Source organism: Bos javanicus, chromosome 16 (genome assembly GCF_032452875.1).
Source record: "Bos javanicus breed banteng chromosome 16, ARS-OSU_banteng_1.0, whole genome shotgun sequence".
In the NCBI taxonomy this organism is placed as follows: Eukaryota; Metazoa; Chordata; class Mammalia; order Artiodactyla; family Bovidae; genus Bos; species Bos javanicus.
Window position 1 is genome coordinate 7356877 of NC_083883.1, and position 27449 is coordinate 7384325.

General features: G+C 38.4%; 1 protein-coding gene across 2 annotated transcripts in view; it reads left to right on the top strand.

The window, feature by feature from the left end:
- Positions 1-27449, top strand: part of KCNT2 (potassium sodium-activated channel subfamily T member 2) — a 435264-nt gene that overhangs the window by 338871 nt on the left and 68944 nt on the right. Inside the window, exons 20-22 of one of the 2 annotated variants that reach the window (XM_061382138.1) lie at positions 3575-3646; positions 7305-7439; positions 26240-26351. In XM_061382138.1, coding sequence (XP_061238122.1) covers positions 3575-3646; positions 7305-7439; positions 26240-26351 — 319 coding nt within the window. The remainder of the gene's footprint in view (positions 1-3574; positions 3647-7304; positions 7440-26239; positions 26352-27449) is intronic. The other variant, XM_061382137.1, reaches the window with a different exon arrangement.

A 27449-nucleotide genomic window follows, 5' to 3' on the forward strand; every position in this document is an offset into this window, starting at 1 on the left:
GTCAACAAAAGGACACTGTCACTATTCAAACTAATGAGTGAGTTTCTGTGAAAACCCGATTAACAACAACAACAACAAAAAAACAAGGAAATTTATTTCAAGTTGTTGAAATTAAAATACTACTTCATTTTTCAGGAAGAAATAAGCTTAAAATTGGGATTATGAAATGCTAACAAAATTAACTGCCTCATACATTCATTTCTTGAATTTGAAATCTAAAAAATGAGTTTATTAGAGTGTTAGTTGCTCAACCTTGTTCAACTCTTTGCAGCCCAATGAACTGTAGCCCTCCAGGCTTCTCTGACCATGGGATTCTCCAGGCAAGAATACTAGAGTAGGTTGCCATTCCCTTCTCCAAGGGATCTTCCTCACACAGGAATTGAACCCAAGTCTCCTGAACTGTAGGCAGATTCTTTACCATCTGAGCCACCAGGGAAGCCCCCAAGTGTATTATAATTATTAGTTAAATGGGGATCTTCAACTTGAAAATCCATGAAGTTTCATGAAACTTTTCATTTCCTACAATTAACTGGTTAATTCATAGTTGTGTATAATCACAATTTTTGTAATGAAAGTCTTTGTAAAGATATTTAGACTCATAAATAGTCATCTTTATTAATTGAATTACAGATAAGACTGATTAATGATGTGCTGTTTTTGTTTTTTTTTTTCCTGGACTTCCCTGGTGGCTCAGCACCTGTCTACAATGCGGGAAACCTGGGATTGAGCCCTGGGTTGGGAAGATCCCCTGGAGAAGGAAATGGCAATCCACTCTAGTACTATTGCCTGGAAAATCCCATGGACAGAGGAGCCTTATAGGCTAGTCTATGGGGTCGCAAAGAGTCGGACACGACTGAGCGACTTCACTTTCATTTTTTTTTAGTAGTAAGCAGTTTAGTGCCATAAAGACCTTTGCCAGTTTACTTAAATGTGTCAGCATAGTACATATAAATGTATGATTGATCTATTCCTTATATTTCAGGTGTCCTTTCAAGCCACCTTTATCAGTAGAAGTAGTGGGTGGGTCTTATGATTTCACCAGTGGCTCAAGTGGTAAAGAATCTACCTGTAATGCAGGAGGTAGAGGAAATCAGAGTTCAATCACTGGGTTGGGAAGATACCTTGGAGGAGGAAATGGCAACCCATTCCAGTTTTCTTGTCTGGAAAATCCCACGGACAGAGGAGCCTGGTGGGCTACAGTCCATAGAGTCGCAAAGAGTCAGACAGGACTTAGTGACTGATCAAACATGCACATGGCATACTAGACTCCCTACATTAGATATACTTCATCAGAATTATATATTTACCAGGTTTCAAATGACTTGCCTTGCCTTGTAACATTGCTGGATTCGTATAAGGATGTACCGTGCTACCATAATACAGATGTTAATTTCTAAAAATTTGAAAGATTGCTTGTGCATTGTATAATAAATGCATGCTTGTGGCAGAATGGCATGTCTGTAAGATTCACAAGTTTCCTAACAACAGGCAGTAATTTTGATGTTTCAGTACTTTGAATGATTTCTACTCAACAGAGCAACAAAATGCAAAGACCAGAATAGAAGGGTTGGCATAACATAAAGACTTACTTTGTTCCTTGTGATCCCAGTACTTCTCATCACATGGAAAACTTAAGTTGAATTATTTGGTAACATCAAGTACTGTTCCAAGTCTTTGGAAGACAGATATGTTACAGTGGACAAATGGTCAGGAAGATAGAATAAAGAATGGAAATGATCTGGATTTTTTAAATTAGGAGATTATTTCACACAGGGTATAGCTGTGCAATTAATAACAAGGAATTATGAACATAATTCTGCTATGTAAGTTCTTGAGCTATTCATTTTATCTGACTGGAACTATGTAAGAGCAAAGAGAGATAAAATAATGACCCCCCAAATGACACAGTCAAAAGGATCTTTCAAAGCACCACAGAACCTCAGTGCTGTTCCAGTCTGTGTCACTCGAATCCTAATATCTTCTTCCATAACCACAAGGCAGGCAGGAAACATAGAAGGTCTGAAATGAGCAGTGTGATTACCCCTTCTGATTGTAAGAAGCAGCACCCAGAAAGAGAAGACCGCTACTGGAAGTATATATGATTCTATTTGTGAAACCAGCCTTCACCATGAGCTTTAAAAATATTCGTATCCTGTGATTCACTAATGGGAAAACTATGCATGTTTTAGGGCAAATGATAAAACCAAATGCTAGGAAAAAAGTCACCAAAAAAAGTCCAGAGCAGTAATTTTTATAATAGCAAGATATTAGAAATAGCTTGTCACTCCAGGGATTAATAGCATAAAAGTGAAAATACCTTAGAAACTGAATAATTGAAGTTTTTTTTAATGAATTGTGGTACATTTATAATATGTAGTAATGGGACCACTTAAAATGGCTAGGAAGTCATTTTAGGAAAGATGGTGGGAATGTCATCAACAGTGAGATTCTTTGGATGTTTTCTTTTTATGATTCATGCACTAAATATTATTTTTCTTTAAAGTGAAGAGAGATGAAATTGATCAACAGGAAGAAATGAATCAGGGAGCAGACTTCTGGCTGGAATGTTCTTGGGGCTGTGCTCCGCTTTGCCTAGAAGTCCCCTTTCTTCCCCCTTTACTGGTCCATCTCCTACTCATCCTTCAACATCCAAATTAAATATTTCCTCTATACTGTCTCCTGAATGCAACCCATTCCTTATTTTTCAGCATATTCTTTAACTTTGTGCTTTTACATATGTGTTCCAAAAACTCTTATTTCTTGTAGTACAAGCTAACAAGATATATATATATATTTTTGCATACATCTTAGTATACCAAAATGTCTATTATGAAAAACTTTTGGATTCAGAGATGCTGCATGAATAGATGCGTGAAAGAATTGATAACTTTATAAAATGAATACAATGGATTAGGTAATTTCTAAGGAAGCTTCCAGGTTTATGAGTCTTTCCCCAAATGTGCATAAAGAGTAAAGATTTCAGTTGTAATACAATTTGCTCAGCAGTGTATATTGAGAAAATCAGTAGTGTAAAAGTTGAAATGCTTTCATTTTAATTCTGTATTTTATATATATATATTGCATGGGTACATATACTATATTTATTTACTCATATATTGATATATTAAGGGATATGTGGTGATTCTCTGTATCTCTTAGAGAAAATTACTCTAGAGAGACACAGTAATTTAGTTTCTTATATTTTATATCATCCAAAAAATTACTAGTTTCCCATTTTACAAGACTTTCTCAGGATGAATCATTTCAAACTCATTGAAAATACTTTTTAGTAATAAACTAAGCGTATCAATTTGGTGGTTTTGTAGAATACAGCCATAATGTTTCTGATTTAGAAAGCAGAAATGCGACTTTTTTTTTAAATTAGTGCGTTGTATTATTCATAACAAGTAAAAATGACATTTTAAGTTAATGTAAAGAGAAAAGGCACTTGAGAATGAGCTTGCCAATGGCATTTAGTACTGGAAATGAGAACTGAGTCAGCTTACTTCCTTCCCTAGAAGTGCTGCCGCTGTTGTGACACTGTGTTTCATTTTGTAACCCATGTGCTACTTAGGCCAGACATGCATTTTCTGGATGCCATCTGTTGGTTTCCAATGGTTTACTACATGGTGGGCTCTATTGACAAGTAGGTGACAAAATCTTTGGCACCCTCACCAGTGTGGTGTCCTGTGCTTGTCATGTGCTGTGCCCCGGTGTTGCATGTTGAGTGTAACCTGCCACTTCAGTGTTGTGAATATGATGTATATTGCATGTAGAGCTTATGGTCTCGTGTTACACATCTTGCATTCAAACTTCCTAAGCAGTAATCTGTTGTTGAATTAAACAGATCTTGTTGCATGTCAGTCTTGTTCCATTTCTAAACCACTTCGGTTTTGTGTCTTCCACAGCAGTAAGATTTTTAACTGCTAATATTGTGCTAGAGAGAACCTAGAACTTCAACACTGTGCTGCATTGGTATCATTACCATTACTTTTGGAAAACTTTAAAATAATTTGGAATGCTCATTTTTAAGTCAAATTTTTTAATTGGAGCATTTCCTTAGTTTATTCTTAGAACATATTAGAGTCTGTAATTTCTAATAATTTGTTAATTAAAAGTCAAATGTGTGTGATGCTTCAGCTTTAAAATACAAATTCCTTTATATGCATGAACATGACATTGTAACAAATACTAAAATTAAAAGATCATAAAACTAATATGCTTATAAAATGTGTTAATTTTCCATTCTAAAAAAAATCAGCCAGAGCATTACAAATAATATGCTGAAAGTTATCCACTGAGAACTCCTGTGTTTACATTTCGTCTTATAGATGTTAAAAAAACAAAGCTTTGTAACTTTGAGAGTGTTTATTGACTGTGGATACATTAATGGCCAAACAGATTAACACACATTCAGTCTCCATTCTACATGAATATGCCTGGGTTTCCTTGGTAGCTCAGTGGTAAAGAATCCAACTGCCAGGTTAGATCCCTGCGTCAAGAAGACCCTCTGGAGTAGGAAATGGCAACCCACTCCAGTACTCTTGCGAGGAGAATCCCATGGACAGAGGAGCCTGGCAGACTACTTTCCATGAAGTCACAAAAGAGTTGGAAACAACTTAGCAACTAAACAACTACATTAATATAATTTACATTACTGTTGTCATAATACTAACCAACTAATTAAAATATAGAGGTACTAAAACTACTATTTGAATCCACGAAAGTGAAATCAACCCATATTTTATCATTAGTAATGTTTCTTTGATGTGATATTAATAGTATTCTATTAAAATTCATTAGGACATTATATTTAAAAGATACAAAATAAACCTCTCATGCATCTTTTCTTATGTAAACTATAAAATGAATTCTCCCTTTATAAAAGTATTAATGGGGAGGAAAGGAAGAATGGAAAGGATCAAATTCCTAGGATTAGAGGTGAAAAAGGATTGACTACAAGTCACCAATTACTGAAACTGGGTAATTGGTACAGGAGATTCACTATAGTATTCTCTTCTGCTAATGTTTGAAATTTTCCTTAAACATAAATGATGAGCAAACAAAATCTATGCATGAATTAAAACGCTCTCACAAACATTCCTTTATATTTATACCTTCACATTCTGGTTCTCCTCAAAAAGAAAGTTTTAGAGAAGGGGAGAAAGAGAAGCATTGCCAATTAGAGTATCTGTAACTTTTTCAACCATATTGACTTTTTTCTTGTGCTGCCATCTGGTGGCCAAACTGTGTAAAGCATTCATGCTTAATTAAAAACAGTCTTTGTAGATAAGATGGTGGGAAGAAATTGTGATACACACAGAATTATAAAAAGAAAGTGGTAGTCTACCAAAAAGATAAAGAATAAAATACAATTCTAAATGAATACAAATAAGCTAAAGTTAAAACATGAAGAATAGTTTTTATGTGATTCAGAAATGCCACTCTAAATTTGTATAGATCCTATAAATTTCTTTAGATTTAAATTCATATTCAATGATAATTACTAAAATCATTTGCCAATGTTATGTGTAAATTGCAACAGCCAGTATTTTCAGTATGGCATTAACTGATATGTACAGGTTTGGCTAGCAAGTAACTGTTTAGTACAAATATTCTCATAGTGACTTTTTTTGTCAAGTCTCAACTTCCTTGATTTATTGACGATAAAATATTCATTTTTATTACAACTTCTGGGTATCATTTTTTGATCAAGGTTACCTTCTATTAATTAACTTTTCCTTTTCCTATATAGACAATTTGTTTAATGGGGGAAATAAAGATCATAAGAGCTGAAATATGAAAAAGTGAATTAACACTATAATAATAGTGCGTGAAGTCATAAGATTTGGCATCTTATTTATGGTCCCCAAGGGATCATATTTGCTTTCCAACTTCTTCTTTCCTTTAAAAAGTATTTTAATAGATGTAAGAATAATTATAAATTTCCTAGATAAAAAGAACACCCTAGCAAAGTATTCCTGGAAATTTAAACTTGGTCATCATATTGATTAGATGTTATGGTCCTGGCCCCTCTCACCATAGGAAATTTATTTGGGATAACATTCTGTTTCCACAGTTTTAACCATAAAATCCCTGCTATAGAACACTGTGCCTGATTCAAGCAAAATATTTTTTTCTGGACTATTCCTGGGGATCTTGGACTCAAAGCTTTGGTAATACTCTCTTGCCATTTAACAGAGTAAGAAATCTTGCCTCTTGCCTTCCTGTAACAGGAAAATAATCCCCTCTAATGTGAGAGAGCTAATTCAAGGGATCATGCAGTTTGAGACAATCTTTAGGAGAATTAACTGTTCCTTTTAAGAATCTAAAAGGAGCTACTGCTCTTTGAGTTTTACACTTTTTACATTAGAAAATGGAGAAATCAGTTAGCCCAATTTTTCCTATTTGTCTTCAGTCAACTCTGAACCTAGAATACCCTTGCATTCACTTAAATATAATCTCCCTTCTCCAATTCAGTCCTATTTTTGAAATTTGTGTGAAGCAGAGGCAATGAAAAATGGTTTTCTTGATTCAGCTTTTGCTATAACATTGTTTTTAAATTCAATGCTAGGTAAATTTTTTATCACTGATAGGGGAGATGACTGACTCTATCTATGGTAACTCATAGGAACTTGTGTCTTAGTTTAGCAATTGTTTCCTGCAACCAACAAATTTAATTCATTTAATCACTTGCTCAAAAAGTGTCTAAAAGGTAGGCTTGAAAGCAAATGATATTTATATGTTTTACATGTTTTTGGCTGTGTAGAACCAATCTATAAAACATAGCTTCACACAGATAAATAGACATTTAAAAATAAATATCTCTAATAAATATATTTCCTTGTTAGGCTTGATCATCTAAATTAATATATGTTCATTTTTATTCTTACCAGAAGTGCTTCAGAGATAAAAAAAAAAAATGCAAATGCCATTTTTGAAATAATATGCTAACTGTAAAAACAAAGGTCTAATATGCTCTCATTCTGTTTGATTGCAAAATTGGTGTTTTCAGGCTTTATTTATAAAATTCATAAATATTATTAAAGAAAGATCCTTAATGCATATGCTTTGAAATTATTGAGATCTAATGAAGCATATAGAACCCCCAAAGGCAATTTATTTCGTATCTCTGGAGAATATTGTATTAATTCCCATAACATCTATCAGTGTCCACTCTGTGCAAGCCACCTTTAACAGTAACCTCTATGCATAAGCGTGGGGAGCGGGTAGATGAGTTTCAGCATCATCCTAACACTGAGATTTACTGAAAGTTCACTTTTCTCTGTTGATTTTTATCAAAGCCTAGATGATTTACTCAGGTGTGGAGTGACTTTTGCTGCCAACATGGTGGTCGTGGACAAAGAAAGCACCATGAGCGCCGAGGAAGACTACATGGCGGACGCCAAAACCATCGTCAACGTGCAGACCCTGTTCAGGTAAACGTCTGGACAGCCCGCCCCTTCCGCAGACTTACTGCTAACCACCTGTGAAACGCCCGACTATGTCTCTAAGGAATGCAGGTGGGATGCAAACTGAAGCTATGTTTATCCATTCGATCATAAAACAGATAGGATTTAGGACCTAATGTGTGACTGGTCCTATGTGAAACGTAATTTTTAACACAAGGTCAGCAATTCTTTTAAAAATAAAAAGAATAGTACATCTGTTTTCTTATATAGTTCAACTAACAGATTCTAAAAATTGTGTTCAGTAGCAGTCGTGATTTTTTTTTCATGTTGTGCATGTTCTGATTTTGCTTTTATGCCTAGCAGTGGCCAAAGGTATTCATTTGCATACTGAGTAACCAGGAATAAAAGATTTCAAGGCTCATTCACCCATGTCAGGAGCTAAGTCATAAGCTTATCCTCGCTGTTTTCCTGCCTTTTGTTAATTCAGCCCACCCAGATAGGAATTCCTGTTATGGAAATCTTTGGGTAAGAATGAGCAGTAGTGCCCAGATAAAAGTTCATGCTGTGAGCAAAATCAAAAGCTCTAATAGGGACTTTCTTGGCAGTCTAGTGGTTAAGGCTTCACCTTCCAATGCAGGGGGTGTGGGTTCAATCTCTGTATTATAGCAAATTCAATAAAGACTTTTTAAATGATTCATTAAAAAAAAAGAAGAAGAAGAAAAAAAAAAAAACAGTCAATTTACCTCTAAAAAGAGTCACCAGTAAATTGAGACATCTGCATCACTTGGAATGATTCTTTTTAAAATCATTTAACATTTAAATATCTAAAAGATCATTATTTCAGTTTTATGAGCTTTGCAGAAGTCTAAAGGAAGTATCTGAGCTACCAAATTAAGAAAATAAGTAAAACAATCTGAACTTGATTTTTTTCTCTCCTCCCTTCATACCTTCATATTATAGCAGAACATCTATTGAGGGTAGTTATCTGTTTACAGTTTGAGGTCAGAATTCAGGAGAGTGGAGATTTGTGTCTCACTTAAGTTGGCTATTTATTACATGATCTTAGGTAAATTACTTTCCTTCTCTAAATCTTGAAGTCTTAACCATAAGGTTGTTGGAGTTATAACAACATATACCTGCCTGGTCATTTTCAGGTTCCCAATAAATGTTGTGCTCACCTGTGTCCAACTCTTTGTGACTGCTTGGACTGTAGCCCACTGGGCTCCTCTGTCCTTGGAATTTTCCAGGCAAGAATACTGGAGTGGGTTGTCCTTTCCTTTTCCAGGGATTTCTCGATCCAGGGATCAAAACTGTATCTCTTGCATTTCCTGCATTGGCAGGCATACCACTGTGCCATCTGGGAAGCCCCAGTCAACATTGTGCATGCTACGCTAAGTCGTTTCACTCATGTCTGACTCTTTGTAACCTTTTGGACTGTAGCCTTCCAGGCTCCTCTGTCCATAGGGATTCTCCAGGCAAGAATACTGGAGTGGGTTGCCATGCCCTCCTCCAGTGGATTTTACCCCAATGAATATTAGCTACTGTAATTATTAACCATATGATTATCACCCCCCTGGGGCAGAATGGAAAAGCTGTGGACCTTGGAACAATATAACAACAAACTAAGTTCCTGGAGAAAATTACTAAATGTGACTTTGAGTGTATTTCTTAACCTCACTGAAATTCAGTTTCCCTCATCTATAAAATGCATGTGGAGAATAATTCAGTCTTCTTGCAGTATCAGTGTGAAGACAGGAAATCAGGTATATAAAGATACAGAGTACATCATGAGAAATGCTGGGCTGGAAGAAGCACAAGCTGGAATCAAGATTGCCAGGAGAAATATCAATAACCTCAGATATGTAGATGACACCACCCTTATGGCAGAAAGGGAAGAGGAACTAAAAAGCCTCTTGATGAAAGTGAAAGAGGAGAGTGAAAAAGTTGGCTTAAAGCTCAACATTCAGAAAACTAAGATCATGGCATCTGGTCCCATCGCTTCACGGGAAATAGATGGGGAAACAGTAGAAACAGTGTCAGACTTTATTTTGGGGGGCTCCAAAATCACTGCAGATGGTGATTTCAGCCATGAAATTAAAAGATGCTTACTCCTTGCAAGGAAAGTTATGACCAACCTCGATAGCATATTAAAAAGCAGAAACATTACTTTGCCAACACAGGTCTGTCTAGTCAAGGCTATGGTTTTTCCAGTTGTCATGTATGGATGTGACAGTTGGACTGTGAAGAAAGCTGAGCACTGAAGAATTGATGCTTTTGAACTGTGGTGTTAGAGAAGACTCTTAAGAGTCCCTTGCACTGCAAGGAGATCCAACCAGTCCATTCTAAAGGAGATCAGTCTTGGGTGTTCTTTGGAAGGAATGATGCTAAAGCTGAAACTCCAGTACTTTGGCCACCTCATGCGAAGAGTTGACTCATTGGAAAAGACTCTGATGCTGGGAGGGATTGGGGGCAGGAGGAGAAGGGGATAACAGAGGATGAGATGGCTGGATGATATCACCGACTCGATGGACATGAGTTTGAGTGAACTCCGGGAGTTGGTGATGGACAGGGAGGCCTGGCGTGCTGCAATTCATGGGGTTGCAAAGAGTCGGACACGACTGAGCAACTGAACTGAACTGAACTGAAAGAATCTCTCCAGCACCTGCAAAATCTACTATGAACTTGCCTAGAACTTACTCCTGTTCAGAAGGAGTAATACATTATCTGAAGTCACTGTAATGGGTTGGATCATTTAGAATATAGCTCACATAGTCATTGAGCTATGTAAGTAGTACATTTAAAAGTAGCATAACACATGGTTAAAATATGACATATTATATATAAGCACTTTTTTTCTCTCTAGAGAATGAAAAAGGAAATACAAGGTAGAAAATTAATGCAGAAGGATGAGATTTATAGTCAATGAATAAAGTCAACTCATAGTGTTTTATTCCATGCTTGGCAAAAGCTAATTATAGTTTTAGCAGCAGAGGGTCCTGGGTCTTTAATTAAGCATACCATTTTAATTTTCAACTTACTGTGAGTTTATTTGTATTATAGTGAAATTTCTATTGATTTGATATATGCTCTGAATGAATTATTTTTATGTTAAGAGAATAATAAACCCCCATTTTACTGAGAGATGCAAAGTCTCGAATTAATCATTTAAAATGAACCAGAATACCTAAGGGCAGATACACATGTGCTTGCTGATGGTGGCAAGCCTGCCTGCCCTGAGTACCTGGCGGAGGAGGACCACCTCTTAAAAGGATGGATGGAGAGCAGATGTGTGCCTTTGGGCCTTTTTGCTATTAAAAGTTACTTATCTTCTGCAAGATATTTTAGAAATTATGCAATTTGTATAGTGCAAAAACACATCTAGAGTAAATAGTTTCAAACAGAAATTTGAGAAGCACTATTAGATACCCAGACTCTGCTCTTCTCTTTCCTCTGTTCATAAAGGCATTATTATTTATCTGAGTACAAAACAGTATTTTTCAGGAAAAAAATATTTTAGACCAATAGATATAGAAAAAAAAATTATGGTTACCGAAGGGGACAAGGGGAGGAGGGATAAATTAGGGGATTGGGATTAACATATACACACCACTATACATGGGGGGCTTCCCCAGTGGCTCAGCAGTAGTGAATCCACTTGCCAATGCAGAAGACATGGGAGACTCAGGTTCAATCTTGGGTCAGGAAGATCCCCTGGAGGAGGGAATGGAAAGCCACTCCAGTATTCTTTCCTGAAGAATTCCATGGGCAGGGTAGCCTCACGGGCTGCAGTCCATGGGGTCACAAAGAGTCAAACACAACTGAGCATGCACGCTAGGCAACTACTATATATAAAATAAACAACCTATAAGGGAGAAGAACTTGAAAAACAATAGACATATATGTATGTATAACTGAATCACTGTCTGGTACACCTGAAATGAATGCAACGTTGTAAACCACCTATAATTTTTACAAAATACGGTAATACTTAAATAAACGTTAAAGAAATCTAGGAGACTTTTTGATGGAGTAATTCATCAGTTAATTAGGCATGCTAAACTAGGCTAGTCTTACATAATAAAAGAACCAGAATCAGTATGTCACTATGGTATATATAATACCATTTATGTAGATAAATAACCAGAATTATAGACTCGGTGGTTTCATTTTATTGGTCAGTCAGTCATCACCCTTGAGGTCACTCTTCCACACTTCTTGAAGGTTTCAGTTCCTGATTCACTGTGACTCTTGCCAGCCCTGCTTCTACCATAATTCTTGATGATTTCAAAAATCCTAGGCAGATGGTCCTTTGGATATCTGCCCTTAGTCACCCATTCTCATGTGATTGGAAAATCAATAGTTTCCACTCCATACTCCGAGTTGCATTCAACTCTCTGAGCACTACTACTTATTTTCTATGTCATTGCTTCTCACATCCCCATCTCTGAACCGTCCTTTTTCACTGGAATCTACTGTCCACTGATCCTACTGTCCTTAGTCACCTGAGGGCTCATCTTCCTTCCTTACCCCAGTTCAGTTCCAAGATCAATCATGATAAACAGCCCTGTGCTGATCCTCTAAACAATCACTGATGATCTACTGCAAGCTAACACTAGTCTCAACTCGGCTCCCCTTTTCTCTCTTCCTCCTACTCCCAGTTTTCTGACCTTTCCTGTTTTCTATCCACCACTTTGCATGAAATTTCCTATAGGAAGATGACAAATTGCAGAGGGAGGATCCCAATTACTCTTATAGTAAGCATCAAGCTCCCAGAAGTCCAGTCAGTGTGTGGATTGAAGACTATTAGGATAGTATTAGCAGATATTAGGATAAAAGCCTAGGGCCCCATCTTCAAGGGAACTAGATTCTTACACACCGAGTTTGCAGGAGGGAATAATGTTAAAAATGAATTTGTTGTTGTTGTTCAGTCTCTAAGTGGTGTCTTGCTGTTTGCAACCCGTGGTCTGCAGCATGCCAGGTTTGTCTGTCCTCCACTATCTCCAGGAATTTGCTCAGATTCATGTCCATTGAGTCGGTGATGCTATCTAACCACCTCATCCTCTGCTGTCTCTTTCTTTTCTTGCCCTCAGTCTTTCACAGGATCAGGGTCTTTTCCAATGAGTCGACTGTTTGTATCAAGTGTCCAAAGTATTGGAGCTTCAGCTTCAATATGAGTCCTTCCAATGAATATTCATGGTCTATTTCCTATAGGATTGACTGGTTTGATCTCTTGCTGTCCAAGGGACTCACAAGAGCCTCCTCCAGCACCACAATTTGAAAGTATCAATTCTTTGGCACTCAGCCTTCTTGATGGTCCAACTCTCACATCCTTAAGTGACTACGGGAAAAACCATAAAAGTTATTAAAGAAGACAATTTAGTACAATTTGATACAAACAAACATTAACACTTCACAAAGTGTGCAATCTCCATTCCCAAGAGTCCAGAGAACTGCAAAATGGGATGCTGTGCTGTGCTTAGTCCTGACTCTTTGCAACCCCATGGATTGTAGCCCACCAGGCTCCTCTGTCCATGGGATTCTTCAGGCAAGAATACTGGAGTGGGTCACTATTTCCTACTTCAGGGGATCTTCCTGACCCAGGGATTGAACCAACATCTCCTTCATCTCCTGCATTGCAGGCAAATTCTTTACCTGCTGAGCCATGGGGTGGGAGGAAAGAAGCTTTTAAGGCTTAAAGAATAAGAAACAAAGAAGAGAAACAAATAGAGAATGAATAAAGAAGTAAGTACCAAGCCCAGAGTTGGCTTGGCATTTGCGGACTGGCTGACTGGATGTAATCTATTTCTGGTTGAGTGGGACATTTACAGGGACAGGAATGTGATCTAAGTTTTGGTTTGCAGATATGGCACCAGGACAGGAGCCATTCCATCTTGGACCTAGAGTTTATTTTAACAATAATATCTCTAAAATATTTCAGCCAGTCCTCTAAAATATTTCAACCATTATTCATTTCCTCAAAGAAGAGCCAGTTCTAATCAGTTTATTAGTGAGGCGCACAGTGTCGACAGAAATATAGCTAATAGAACCATCTCAACTCTAGGATATACACTCTCTGATGGGGAAAAAAAAAACCTGAGGCACCCTGGGTGGTGAAACTAAATGCTAGCTGCAACTGAAGTTTATCTTAAACCTGACTCTGAACCTATCACCCTGTTTATGCTGAAGTATTTTAACATGAGAGATAGCCTAAGAGTCATTCAGGCGATATTGATGGAGTTTGGGATTTAAATTGGAAGAGTTCCAAAGTCTAACATGAACTTCACTTGAATTTGGGTAGTCTGAATGCACCCAAACTCTTGCATCGTCCTGCCAAGCAAGGCTGTTGAAAGGACTAAGTGAGATGATTTCTGAGAAGTACATAATAGGCAGATAGTAATAGGCAGTTTCTACATATTAATAGAATGTGTCTTTTAACACAAGAATGTGTCTTTTAAGCAAACTTGAATTGCTGTTTCTAAAATACTGTGGCCACCAAAATGTGTAAGCAGACATCATGGTGAGTTTATTAATTAGAAAATTGCGGCAAGAATTTAGATGCATTATTTCCTTGGCTAATTTATTTCTAGGAGACAATCAAATCTTGTGATCTCCTTAGTATCTGGATGTTTTAGATGAATAAAATTACCGTATGCTGTTACTTTATACAGGGTGATGCTACATTTTATGTTAGCATTTCTGTGTAGCAGTTTGAGCCATGCCATTTTAACTTGATTATTTTGGCATTCCGTTTGGATGGGAGGCCTTTTGAGTTTTATATTTTTTGCTTTTAAAACTGTGAAGGAATATGTTAGAAAAATCTTCAATCTGTGCTTATATTAGAGATAAAAACAGGATAGAATTCAAGTCTGAAGTGAAAGTTAAGAGTGCTCTAGCTCACAACTTACTAATATATGACCAGTCTGGAATAAGGTTGAATTTGTTATTCAGAAGCTCAGATTGATCACTTGAGCTCCTACCCGCCCAGCTTATGAGGACACTCAGCTTTACTGACCAGGGCTCTCTTCTCCCTGGTTTGTCTGAGGACCCTCCAGAGTTAGTCCCCAGAGACCAAAGGCAAACAAGAGAGTCTCCTTACTTGATTGGCAGTGTTTTTGTGTGTGAGTGGGAAGCAGAAGAGGATTTTGGGGGTTTGGGGGGATTTGGGGAGAATTCCTTTCCACCTGGAGTTGTATCTGAAACATAGCTTTGTGACTGAACACTGGACAACACAGCTTAATGTATCTTCATCCAGTGTGATGGTTACCTGTTTGCTGTCTGGGCCCCAAAATACCCACCCAGGAAGTGATTTGTCTTTAGCATACAAAGTTTAGAGTGAAATACCCAGAGTGTAAACACTCAAACACTTAGGGAGAACCCCTAAGTACTGGGATGGCTGAACCAAGAGGAACCTCCACACTCAGCCATGCTTTGTGCCAGCATGCAATGTCTCTGCAGAAGCGGGTCCTTACCCGGATGCATGCCTCTCTTCTGGGGAGTTTCCTCTGTGGGCTCCTAGTTGCTCCATAGAGCAGCAAACTTCCTGTGGATGACCTCTAGCCCAGAGGTTGCCAGATCCCCTCCCCTGCTTTGCTCAGAAGAGACTATTGGAGTCCCTAGCAGCTGGCCTGCCTGCTCCCCTAAGGGCCATTTCAGAGCACAGAAGACAGTACCAGATCTTTATCATGGTGTTGTTGTTATTTAGTTGCTTGGTCATTTTCCAACTCTTTTGCAACTCTTGGACTGCAGCCTGCCAGGCTCCTCTGTCCATGAGATTTCCCAGGCAACAGTTCTGGAGTGGGTTGCCATTTCCTTCTAAAGGGATCTTCCCAACCCGGGAATTGAACCCATGTCTCCTGTGTCTCTTGCATTGACCTGAGCCACCCCAGAGAAGCCCCCTTTATCAACTCTTCCACCTGCCTAAGCACCCATCCTTAAACATCTCAGAGAAGCACTCAGGTGAGTCTCCCAGGCACAAAGATTCCTTAAAATTTTTTCAAATTGAAAGAAAAGCTGGTCCTCACTTTCAAATTTAAATTTATCTTGCTGAGGTTTTACCTAACGAAACACTCTGTACATTTGGGAAATGCTGAACGTTTTCACACTTTTATGAACAAGTGTTAGTACCTAAATTCAACTTAGGCACATCAAAATGTGCCTTGAATAAAAACAACCATTTCCAACACCAAAGACATTTTGAAGTGGCAAGTTTTGCTCCACTTTACAAAAAAAAATATTAAGCAAGTCGTTTAAAGATATAGCTAGAAGGATCGTTAGTGAAACGTTGTTGCTGAACGAAAAGACACTGGGATTCCTGGGCTCTGGAGGAGAAGAATTCAATCCAGGGCCAGAGACAAGGCTTGATTGCTCAGAGCTTTTGTGTAATCAAGTTTTATTAAAGTATAAGGGAGATAGAGAAAGCTTCTGACATAGGCATCAGAAGGGGGCAGAAAGAGTGCCCCCCTGCTAGTCTTCAGCTGGATGTTATATAGTCACTAGCAGTCTGTTAATGAAAGAAAGGAATGTCTTAAAACTCAGAATGGCACCAGGCCCCTCACCCATAAGATGCATTTTGGGATAATTTTGGCACCAAATGGTTCATCCTGGGCCATAAAATGATTAACTTGAATCTTGTAGAAGGACAGATTACCATACAAATAGTTTCATTTACATAGATTATGGGAACAATATCTGAGTATAACATACCGGTTTGTCAAGTAGATTCTGAGCCATGAGGCAACCGACTTGAAGACAGAGTTTGAGGTAAATGCATATTACATTAGCATATCTTAAGACAAACATTTCCATAAGAAAAATGCATTGGTTATCTCAAGGTTTGAGAATAGTTAACTTCAGGTGAAACCAGGTGTCATTATGGCAACACAGTATTTTAAGAGAAACCTCCTTTTAAATTTGTATAGAGAAGGGAAAATATCAGCTAGTTTGTTTCCTCCTGCCCTTTAAGAGAGAGAAAAATGTCTGACACTTGCAAGCTATTTCCTCCGTTTGGAGACCCCTGGCTTCCTGCCTATTACCCTCTCATTAGTTTGGCAACTAAAGAAAATAGAAGAATCTATGTGATCTAGTCCAGTGGGTGAAGGAATGCCTCCCTGAGGAATTGGTACTCAGTGTTTAACTAGAAGGGCATCCCAGGAGGCACAGTGGCAAAGAATCCGCCTTCAATGCAGGAGACGCAGGTTCCATTCCTGGGTCAGAAAGATCCCCGCCGGGAGGGAATGACAACCCACTCCAGTATTCTTGTCTGAGAAATCCCATGGACAGAGGAGCCTGGTGAGCTACAATCCATGGGGTCACAAAGAGTCAGACGCAGCTGAGTAACAGCACACACGCACTTTTACTAGAAAGAGGTTGAGTGGGTGTAGAGATGAGCAGCCTGGTGGGCTGCCGTCTATGGGGTCGCACAGAGTCGACAAGACTGAAGCGACTTAGCAGCAGCAGCAGCAGAGATGAGCAGAGAATTCCACAAGAGGGCAGCAAATACCAAGGCTCTGGGAACTAAACAGCACTTGGAGCAGAGCCAGGGGAAAGTCCAACTTAGGCTGCATGGAAATCAGAAGCCAGACTACTCATGGCTTTGAAGAGCAGTTTAATGAGCTGCGCTTTATTTTAGGAATAACAGGAATTGAAAGATACAGGATTTAAAATATTTTTTTGCCAATTAATTTTGCTGTATAGTAGAGCAGTTCAGTTCAGTTCAGTCGCTCAATCGTGTCCGACTCTTTGCGACTGTATAGTAGAAACTGTATAGTAGAAACGAACACCAAATTGTAAAGCAAAGTTAAAATTAATTAAAAATAAATAAATAAAATATTATTTTAGCTTCAAGGTAAAGAGTGGTTTGAGGATAAGTGAGAGCAATTGAGAGCCAGCCAGTTAGAAGATGTTTGAATTGACAGGAGGAAAAACATCATGTTAAGAGTAAAAATAAAAAGGGAATATTATTTCTAGCTTGGTACTAGTAATTATAGTCTTACTGAAGAAATGACACCCATAGGCACTTGGGAAATGATGTAATTCAAGAATACTGATACCGAATATGTATCAGTGCAAGAGTAATTCCTTTATATAGTGCAAAAACATTTTAATATTTTCTTTGGTTTACATGGGTTAAAATTTTCTTTTTAGGAGATATCTGATGTTTACTATATGGTCATTTAACAACGACCTCAGACTCAGATCTAAATTGTTTTAAAATTGTTTGTGAAAAATTAAAATATTTTCGTATTTGTTTTAGTGCCAGTATTTAGTTAGAGTCTAAAACTGGTGTCTCATGCATTTAAGTGTGTCTATATACCTTACATTAATATATACCCCTTGTGATTTAAAACATCAATCCCAGCCACCACAGATCAAACTGAACAGAGTGACACACTAGCTTAGTAATATTTTATTAAATATTATAAATATTTTCCAGATTTTTATGTTCTTATGTTTGATTGTCTTGCTTTAATATATAATGCAGCTAGTCTCAGAGTTCTCCCAGTTTGTGAAATAAAGTGTATAGTATGATTTTCATCTTTATGTTGGTTAGCATACCTGAGCATTTCAGAATTATTTATTAAATGAATTAATTCATGCAGGTAACTAGTCCATAGATATTTTACACAATTACATTTACATCACTGAGTAAATTTAAATAGCCACATCAAAATATGCCTTGAATAAAAAATAACTTCAAATGCCACAGGCATTTTGGGGTAGCAAGTTTTCTTCCACTATACAAAGAAAGTATTAAACAAGTCATTTTATTTTATTTTTTTTAAATTTTATTTTATTTTTAAACTTTACATAATTGTATTAGTTTTGCCAAATATCAAAATGAATCCGCCACAGGTAAAATGTAACTAGAGTATTAACTAGAGAAGTAATTGTAGAACATTTTTAGATAAAACAAAGTACATTAGTTTCAGTTATTATGTTGCTTTATGGTGATCCTCGGAGAAGGCAATCACACCCCACTCCAGTATTCTTGCCTGGAAAATCCCATGGATGGAGGAGCCCGGTGGGCTACAGTCCATGGGGTCGCTAAGAGTCAGACATGACTGAGCGACTTTACTTTCATGCATTGGAGAAAGGAAATGGCAACCCATTCCAGTGTTCTTGCCTTGAGAATCCCAGGGACAGGGGAGCCTGCTGGGCTGCCGTCTATGGGGTCGCACAGAGTCGGACACAACTGAAGCAACTTAGCAGCAGCATGGTGATCCTAGTACCTAGGAAAAAGAGAATTGTTGTTGTTCAGCTGCTAAGCCATATCCAACTTTTGCAACCCCATGAACTCAGCACACCAGGCTTCCCTGTCCTTCACTATCTCACAGAGTTTATTCAAACTCATGTCCATTGAGTTGGTGACTCTATCCAGCAATCTCAGCCTCTGTCACTCCCTTCTCTTCCTGATCTTAATCTTTCCCAGCATCATGGTCTTTTCCAGTGAGCTGGCTGTTTTTCGTATCAGGTGGCCAAAGGATCGGAGCTTCAGTTTCAGTATCAGTCCTTCCAGTGAATATTCAGGGTGAATTTCTTTTAGAATTGACTGGTTGGATCTCCTTGCAGTCCAAGGGACTCTCAAGTGTCTTCCCCAGCACCACAATTCAAAAGCATCAATTCTTTGGCACTCAGCCTTCCTGATGGTCCAACTCTCACATCTTTACATGACTACTGGAAAAAATATAGCTTTGATTATACACAACTTTGTCTGTAAAGTGATGTCTCTGCTTTTTAATATGCTATCCAGGTTTGTCATAGCTTTTCTTCCAAGAAGCAAGTGTTTTTTAATTTCATGGCTGCAGTCAGAATCCACAGGGATTTTGGAACCCAAGATGGTAAAGTCTGCCACTTTTTCTATTTTTTCCCCATCTATTGCCTTGATGTGATAGGACTAGATGCCATGATATTAGTTTTTTGAATGTTGAGTTTAAAGGCAGCTTTTACACTCTCCTCTTTGACCTTCATCAAGAGTTCCTCTTCACCTTCTGAGGCTGGTGATATTTCTCCTAGAAATCTTGATTCCAGCTTGTGATTCACCCAGCTTGGCATTTCTCATGATGTACTCTGCATCAGTTCAGTTCAGGTCAGTCACTCAGTGGTGTCTGACTGTTTGTGACTCCATGGATTGCAGCATGCCATGCCTTTCTGTCCATCACCAACTCCCGAAGTTTACTCAAACTCATGTCCATTGAATCGGTGATGCCATCCAACCATCTCATCTTCTGTTGTCCCCTTCTCCCACCTTCAATCTTTCTCAGCATCAGGGTCTTTTCAAATGAGTCCTTCCCATCAGGTAGCCAAATTATTGGAGTTTCAGCTTCAGGATCAGTCCTTCCAATGAATTTTTAGGACTGATTTCCTTTCAGATGGACTGGTTGGATCTCCTTGCAGTCCAAGGGATTCTCAAGAGCCTTCTCCAACAGCACAGTTCAAAAGCATCAATTCTTCATTGCTCAGCTTTCTTTATAGCCCAACTCTCACATCCATACTGGAAAAATCATAGCTTTGACTAGACGGACCTTTGTTGGCAAAGTAATGTCTCTGGTTTTTAATATGCTGTTTAGGTTAGTCATAAGTTTTCTTCCAAGGAGTAAGTGTCTTTTACTTTCATGGCTGCAGTCACCATCTGCGGTGATTTTGGAGCCCCCCAGAAATAAAATCTGTCACTGTTTCCATTGTTTCCCCATCTATTTTCCATGAAGTAATGGGACTGGATGCCATGATCTTCATTTTCTGAATGTTGAGTTTTAAGCCAAATTTTTCACTCTCCTCTTTCTCTGGATAGAAGCTAAATAAGTAAGGTGGCAATATACAACTTTGATATACCCCTTTCCCAATTTGAAGCAGTCTGCTGTTTCATGTCTGGTTCTAACCTGCTTGTTGTTGTTTCTTGACCTGCTTACAGGTTTCTCAGAGGCAGGTCAGGTGGTCTGGTATTTCCATCTCTTAAAGAATTTTCCACTGTTTGTTGTGACCCACACAGTGGCTCAGATGTTAAAGAATCCACCTGCAGTTCGGGAGACCTGGGTTTGATCCATAGGTTGGGAAGATCCCTTGGAGAAGGGAACAGCTAACTACTCAGTATTCTTGCCTGGAGAATTCCATGGAAGAGGAGCCTAGTGGACTACAGTCCAATTGTTCCAAAGAGTTGACATGACTGAGCCACTTACATGTAGGACTTCTTTATAGCTTAGATAGTAAAGAATCTGCCTGGAATGCAGGAGACCCTGGTTCTATCCCTGGATTGGGAAAATTCACTAAAGAAGGGAATACAACCCACTCTAGTATTCTTGCCTGGAGAATCCCATGACAGAGGAGGCTAATGGGCTACAGTCTGCAGGGTGGCAAAGAATCAGACATGATTGGATTACTAACACTACGCTTCTACACACAGTCAAAGGCTTTAGTGTAGTCAGTAAAGCAAAAGTAGATGTTTTTCTGGAATTCCCTTGCTTTCTCTATGATGCAACAAATGTTTGCAATTTGATCTGGTTCCTCTCTCTCTTCTAAATCCAGCTTGTATGTCTGGAATTTCTCGGTTCACATTCTGCTGAAACCAAGCTTTAATTATTTTGAGCATTACCTTGCTACCATGTGAAATGAGTGCAGTTGTATGGTGATTTGAACATTCTTTGGCATCGCCCTTCTTTGGTGGGATTGGAATGAAAACTGACCTTTTCCACTGCTGTGGCCACTGCTGAGTTTTTCAAATTTGCTGGCATATTGAGTGCAACCCTTTAAGATAGTCATCTTTTAGGATGTAAATAGCTCAGCTGGAATTCCATTACCTCCACTAGCTTTGTTCATGGTAGTGCTTCCTATAGCCTACTTCACTTCACATTCCAGGATGTCTGGTTCTAGGTGAGTGCTCACACCATCATTGTTATCTAGGTCGTTAAGACCTTTATTGTACAGTTCTTCTCTATATTCTTGCCACCTCTTCTTGATGTCTTCTGCTTCTGCTAGTTCCTTGTCATTTCTGTCCTTTATTGTGCCTATCTTTGCATGAAATATTCCCTTGGTACCTTCAATTTTCTTGAAAAGATCTCTAGTGTTTCCCATTTTATGGATTTCCTGTATTTCTTTGCCTCTTTTTCTTATGGCTTTATTATCTCTCCTTGTTATTCTGTGAATCTCTGCATTCAGATGAGTATATCTTTCCCTTTCTCCTTTTCCTTTCACTTCTCATTTTATGTCATTTTATTTCTAAAATGTTATATATTCAAAATATACTTAAGTCATGTTAAGGTTCAGAAATATGTGTACAGTGTCAGTATTTTAAAGGTATATAATTAAATCTCTTAAGCAATCAAATGTGTAAATATGAAGTATTATAATTCAATACAGGTAATATTTTATGGATTTGAAGGACACTGCAGTAAAATATTTCATTATTTAAGTGGTTATTAGTTCTAAGATTTTACTAGGTGGCAGACTAGATAATTCACTCAATTTTTCAGTTTAAAGTAACATAAATGGAGTAGATTCAGTTATATAGAACAGAAATGGCACATCACATAAATATTGTTGTTCTATCTAATTTCAATTCTAGAACACGTGACTGGATCACTCAAATATTTTATCACTGTCTCTTACTAAAGCCTCAAATATATCTGTCTACACATATATATGGACAGAGGAACCTGGTGGGCTACAATCCATAGGATTGTAAAGAGTCGTACAAAGCACACTGTATGTACATATTTGATGTATTTTGTTAGAAAAGGATTATAAAGAAAAAAATTCAAGTAATCAAAAATTTTTCTAAAATTAAAAAATAACATATGTGAAAGAAAAAGTCATATTTCTCAGAGAAAATAAAAATTTCTAAAATATGAGATACATTTCTTACTTGTTGACAGCTTTGTTTCCTCAGAAATTCCTTCCCTGACCATGCATCTTAGCACCTTCCAAGATGTTCCTATTTAATTTGTGAATCACAGATTTCAGTCAGCCACTTGCAGCATCCTTAGAAAAATATATACATTCATATAATTTATGAACTTTTTGCAGTTTTTTTCTAAAGTCTAAACCAAAGGCAGGGATTTACCATTATACTTTTGTTTTAATCTCTTGGAAACCAGCGTTTTCCAATAGCAGATACTTGATACTTATTTACTAAATTAGATGCTAAATATGGTTCTCAGTAATTTGAAACCACCGTAATGAAATTATGATCTAACAACTACTATTGAGGGGTAGATACAGAAGTAGAGATTACAAAAGTTTAAATTAGAAACTCTGACATGTAGTTAAATATTCTTAGTAATACTCCTTTTTATTTGGCTCATCTGAATCTCTTTTCCTACCCACCTATTTATTGAAAGTAGCAGTGACCACAGTAGACCTCCATCTGGCAGAAGGTGATCCCCACGTTAGGCAGAGCTGTGCTGGGTTGGTGCCTGGCAGTAGAGAGGAGTCTGATCAGGGGCTCTGCTAGGCACTCACTGGGCCCGCCCTGTAGGGCTGAGCTCACCCCAAGGCCTGGCTCAGACCAGCGCAAACCCAGAGATACTGAGAAGGCAGAGTCAGGGGTGAGCCATACGTCCCCAACTCCTCCCAGGGAACAGGAGGTGCAGACAGAAACACAGAACAAGGAGGTCTCCACCTGATGTTCTGGAGATTTGCATGAGTTAATGCATGGAAAGCTCTAATAATAATGCTCTTTAAATTTTATGTGTTATAGAGTTTTGGACTTTTTTTTTTTTTAACTTCCTAAAGAGATTTTTAAAAACTGAACAAAGAGGAAAACCTTAGGTCAGTTAATTTTCCTTTTCAGAAGCTCAGATCATGAATATGCTATTTATTCTCTAAATGAGACTCTGCTTTATTTTCACTGTCCATTTTGCTACTTTATGTATTCATTTTAGTTTCTGCTGCGTCAGATTATTGAATATTGTCTGTGACAGACCATAACACAGTAAATATCTTTAGTGACATGGTTGTTTCAAAATGTTTCTTAAATGAAGACTTTTGAAACTTCCAGATGGTATGAGATTTGTCAGTTGGTGGCACTTCCTAGGCTTACCAGGTGAAGTAGAAACCAGCCCCAAAGTCAATTGATATTTTTTTTTTTTGATATTTTTTTGCCGTTAGGCCACTCTTCTAATTTCTCAGGTTTCTCTGGTGGCTCAGATGGTAAAGAATCTGTCTACAATGCAGGAGACCTGGTCTCAATTCCTGGGTCAGGAAGATCCCTGGAGAAGAGAATAGCACCCCACTCCAGTATCCTTGCCTGAAGAATTCCATGGGCAGAGGAGCCTGGTGGGCTGCAGTTCATGTGGTCACAAAAAGTCAGACATGACTGAGCAACTTTCACTCACTAACTCACCCTTCTAATTTTTCAGAAGTGTCTGAAAAAATGAACTTTTTATCAATGTACGCACATTGGTGACTTTTGAGGGAGAAGAATAGAGCTTCTAAAAGAAAAGTGAAAGTGAAGTCCCTCAGTCGTGCCCGACTCTTTGCGACCCCATGGATAGTAGCCTGCACCAAGCTCCTCCGTCCATGGGATTTTCAAGGCAAGAGAGTACTGGAGTGGGTTGCCATTTCCTTCTCCAGGAATCTTCTCACATTGTACACAGATGCTTTACCATCTGAGCCACCAGGAAAGTCCAGAGAAAGTCCATGACTTTCTTTCTAAAAGAAAGTCATGTGGAATACAAATTATATGGTGTTTCTCCATAAACTGTGTGTGCATGCATGCTTGGTAGTGTCCAATTCTTTGTGATCCCATGGACTGTGGCCTACCAGGTTCCTCTGTCCATGGGATTCTCCAGGCAAGAATACTGGAGCGGGTTGCCATCTCCTACTCCAGGGGATCTCCTTGACCTAGGATCAAACATCGAACATCGTCTCTTGCATTCCCTGCATTGGCAAGTGGATTCTTTACCACTGCACCACCTGGGAAAGCCCGTACTTAATATAGTTATGGGAAAATCTGAACAAACTTTTTTCCAACCCAGTTTAATAATATTTGCTCTCAAAATGGAGGTGAGGCCATGCAATTCTGGTTATATTGCTTCCCACAAAGTGCAGATCTCATCAAACACCTAATGATATCATAATTTTCAAATGTTTTTATTAGGTAAGTGTCAATACTGTTACAGTAATGTAACCAAGATGGCATATAGTTTTCACAGATAACTCTGAAATTAAGTATTTTTAAGAGTCGTTTAGATCTTAAATGAGAGGATGATTAAGCCCAGTGGAAACTGACTTCAGGGCCCTTTGGGAAAATCCCAGCAAGCCTGCAGGGAGCCCTCTCACTCCCAAAAGGAGAGAGACTTTCCTTCTGGCAAAGCACCCATCTGTTTTATAGAGTTAGAGCTGAGGAGAGGAGTGATCTCTCGGGTCCTGCTGACAGTCAGTTCCTCTCTAAGACCTCAGATCAAGTGCTCACGTGCGTGTGAGTAACAGTGCCCTCCCGCCTGGACCCAGCAGATAATGAGAGTAAGATCAACTTCCCTGGTGATCCGGTGGTTAAGACTTCACCCTTCCATTGCAGGGGATGTACGTTCAATCCCTGGTCGAGGAGGTAGGATGCTACATGCCTCATGGTCAAAAAGCCAAAACGTAAATATTGCAACAAATTCAATAACAACTTTAAAAACAGACCACATAAAAAAAAATCTTTAAAAAAATAAAAGGTTAGCTGGAGACGACCTGTTTCTGAGCTACTAACTGAATGTTTCTGTCCTGAATATTTCAGTCAGTTCTGGAGCCTGAGGTCTAGGCAAAGGTGCAGCTACCAGCAGGGATTTTTTAAGTGGCCTTAAAAAGTGAAGTTGCTCAGTCGTGTCTGACTCTTTGCGACCCCATGGACTGTAGGCTGCCACGCTCCTCCATCCATGGACTTTTCCAGGCAAAAGTACTGGAGTGGGTTGCCATTTCCCTCTTCAGGGGATCTTCCTGACCCAGGGACTGAACCCAGGTCTCCCACATTGTAGAGAGACGCTTTACTGTCTGAGCCGCCAGGGAAGCCCCCATAGTTAAATGGCCTTAACTAAGTTTAAATACATATTGTATGGAGAACAAAGCTGATTATCACTTAAAGTGGCTGCTACAGGGAATCTCAAAATATGTGAACCAGGAGAGCTACCAGTGATGCAGAGACATCAACTAAAGATCAGATCACCAACCACAGCAACAGTGTTTGTTGTGGTTTTATCTTGCCCCATTTTTCTGGGGGAAACATCAAGTGTGTGTGTGTGTGTGTGTATGCGCGTGTGCACGTGCATTGTGCAGGAGGATGTAAATAGGAAGAAAGCTTATGTAAAACCCTAGGACGAGTGGAAATTCTCAGGATTCTTCTAGAACAACACTATCAATTGAGCCATGTCCTCAGTTCATTACAATGAGTTGTTATCTCAATGACAATATTTGCTTCATTGTAGTCAGATTTGACAATTAAAAGCACATACTGTGAGAACAGAGAGCTGCAAGAAATCTTAGAACTCACATTATGGACAATAAGTTCATTGTGAGAAATTTTTGTCAATCCACATATTCATCTTATAAATTCGTATTTCATTATTTTTCACGCGGTAACTTCTTCAATCAGCTTTATGAGGAGTGAGAAAATGCATTATAAAAATTAAATTACTGAATTTAGTTTTCTTACAGCGCTAAAATGTTGGTTAAAATATTCTTTGGAAAATAGCAATGCGTTTCTTTTCCACAAAACAGTTTGTGTGGGATGACTTGCTCTCACAACTGCATGTAGTTTAATGCCTGAGGCTAGGAATCACTCACTCCTAAACCTGTTGTTATAAAAACACCATTTTGGATTGTTAGTGTAATGCAAATATTTCTTTGAAATGTAGGTTGTTTTCCAGTCTCAGTATTATCACAGAGCTCACCCACCCAGCCAACATGAGATTCATGCAATTCAGAGCCAAAGACTGTTACTCTCTTGCTCTTTCAAAGCTGGAAAAGGTAAGTCACCACATGATCAAGTAAGTTGCATTTAATTGTTTGGATTGAAAGACTAACTTGAGAAATTTTTACATGTAGAAAGAAATGCCATGAAATATTAAAAATAAAAATGCTATTTTGAATTCCTATGTGGGGCTAAAATCTTAATTTGTAAGTTTTTTTAAAGTGTATAGTGATGGGTTTGAACCAGTAATATCAGAAGTGAACATGATGAAAATATCTCATTCTGGCATCATGGATCACAAATTGAAAGCATGATTTACGAAAGAACTAAATGCACCTGGAATATATATATATATATATATATATATATATACACACACACACTCACAAATGATGTCTATTATTGATAATATCATTAGTGCTATGTCAAGATATGTATATTTGCAGTTTTCAAAAATCCTTTAAATCTCAGAAAACCCATGGGCTTTGTTGAAAGTCAGTCCCCAAATGAGATAATCTGACATACAGTCTGAGACAAAGTCAAGTTTATTGCTTAGGTAAGTAAGGGAATCCTGAGTACTCATTGGAAAGACTGATACTGAAGCTGAAGCTCCAATATTTTGCCCATTTGATGCGAACAGTCGACTCATTGGAAAAGACCCTGATGCTGGGAAAGATTGAAGGCAGAAGAAGAGGGCAACAGAGAATGAGATGGCATCAGAGGATGAGAGGTTGGATAACATCACCGATCCAATGAACACATGCTCAGTTGCACAGTCGTGTCTGACCCTTTGCTACCCCATGGACTGTAGCCCACCAGGCTCCTCTGTCCATGGAATTTTCTAGGCAAAAATACTGGAGTGGGTTGCCATTTCCTTCTCCAGGGGATCTTCCAGATAAACTTGGGCAAACTCTGGGAGATAGTAGGGAACAGGGAAGCCTGGTGTGCTGCAGTCCATGGGATTGCAAAGAATTGGACATGACTTGGTGACTGAACAACAAAGTAAGGGAACTGTCACCTCAGGAGAGTTTTTTTGTTTTGTTTTGTTTATAAATATGTATTAAAATTGAGAGGTGTTTGCTCTTCCGTCCCATGAGCATCCATCCAGCTGCTCATCAACTGCTAAGATGCAGAGTTGCTGTCATAAATGCCCT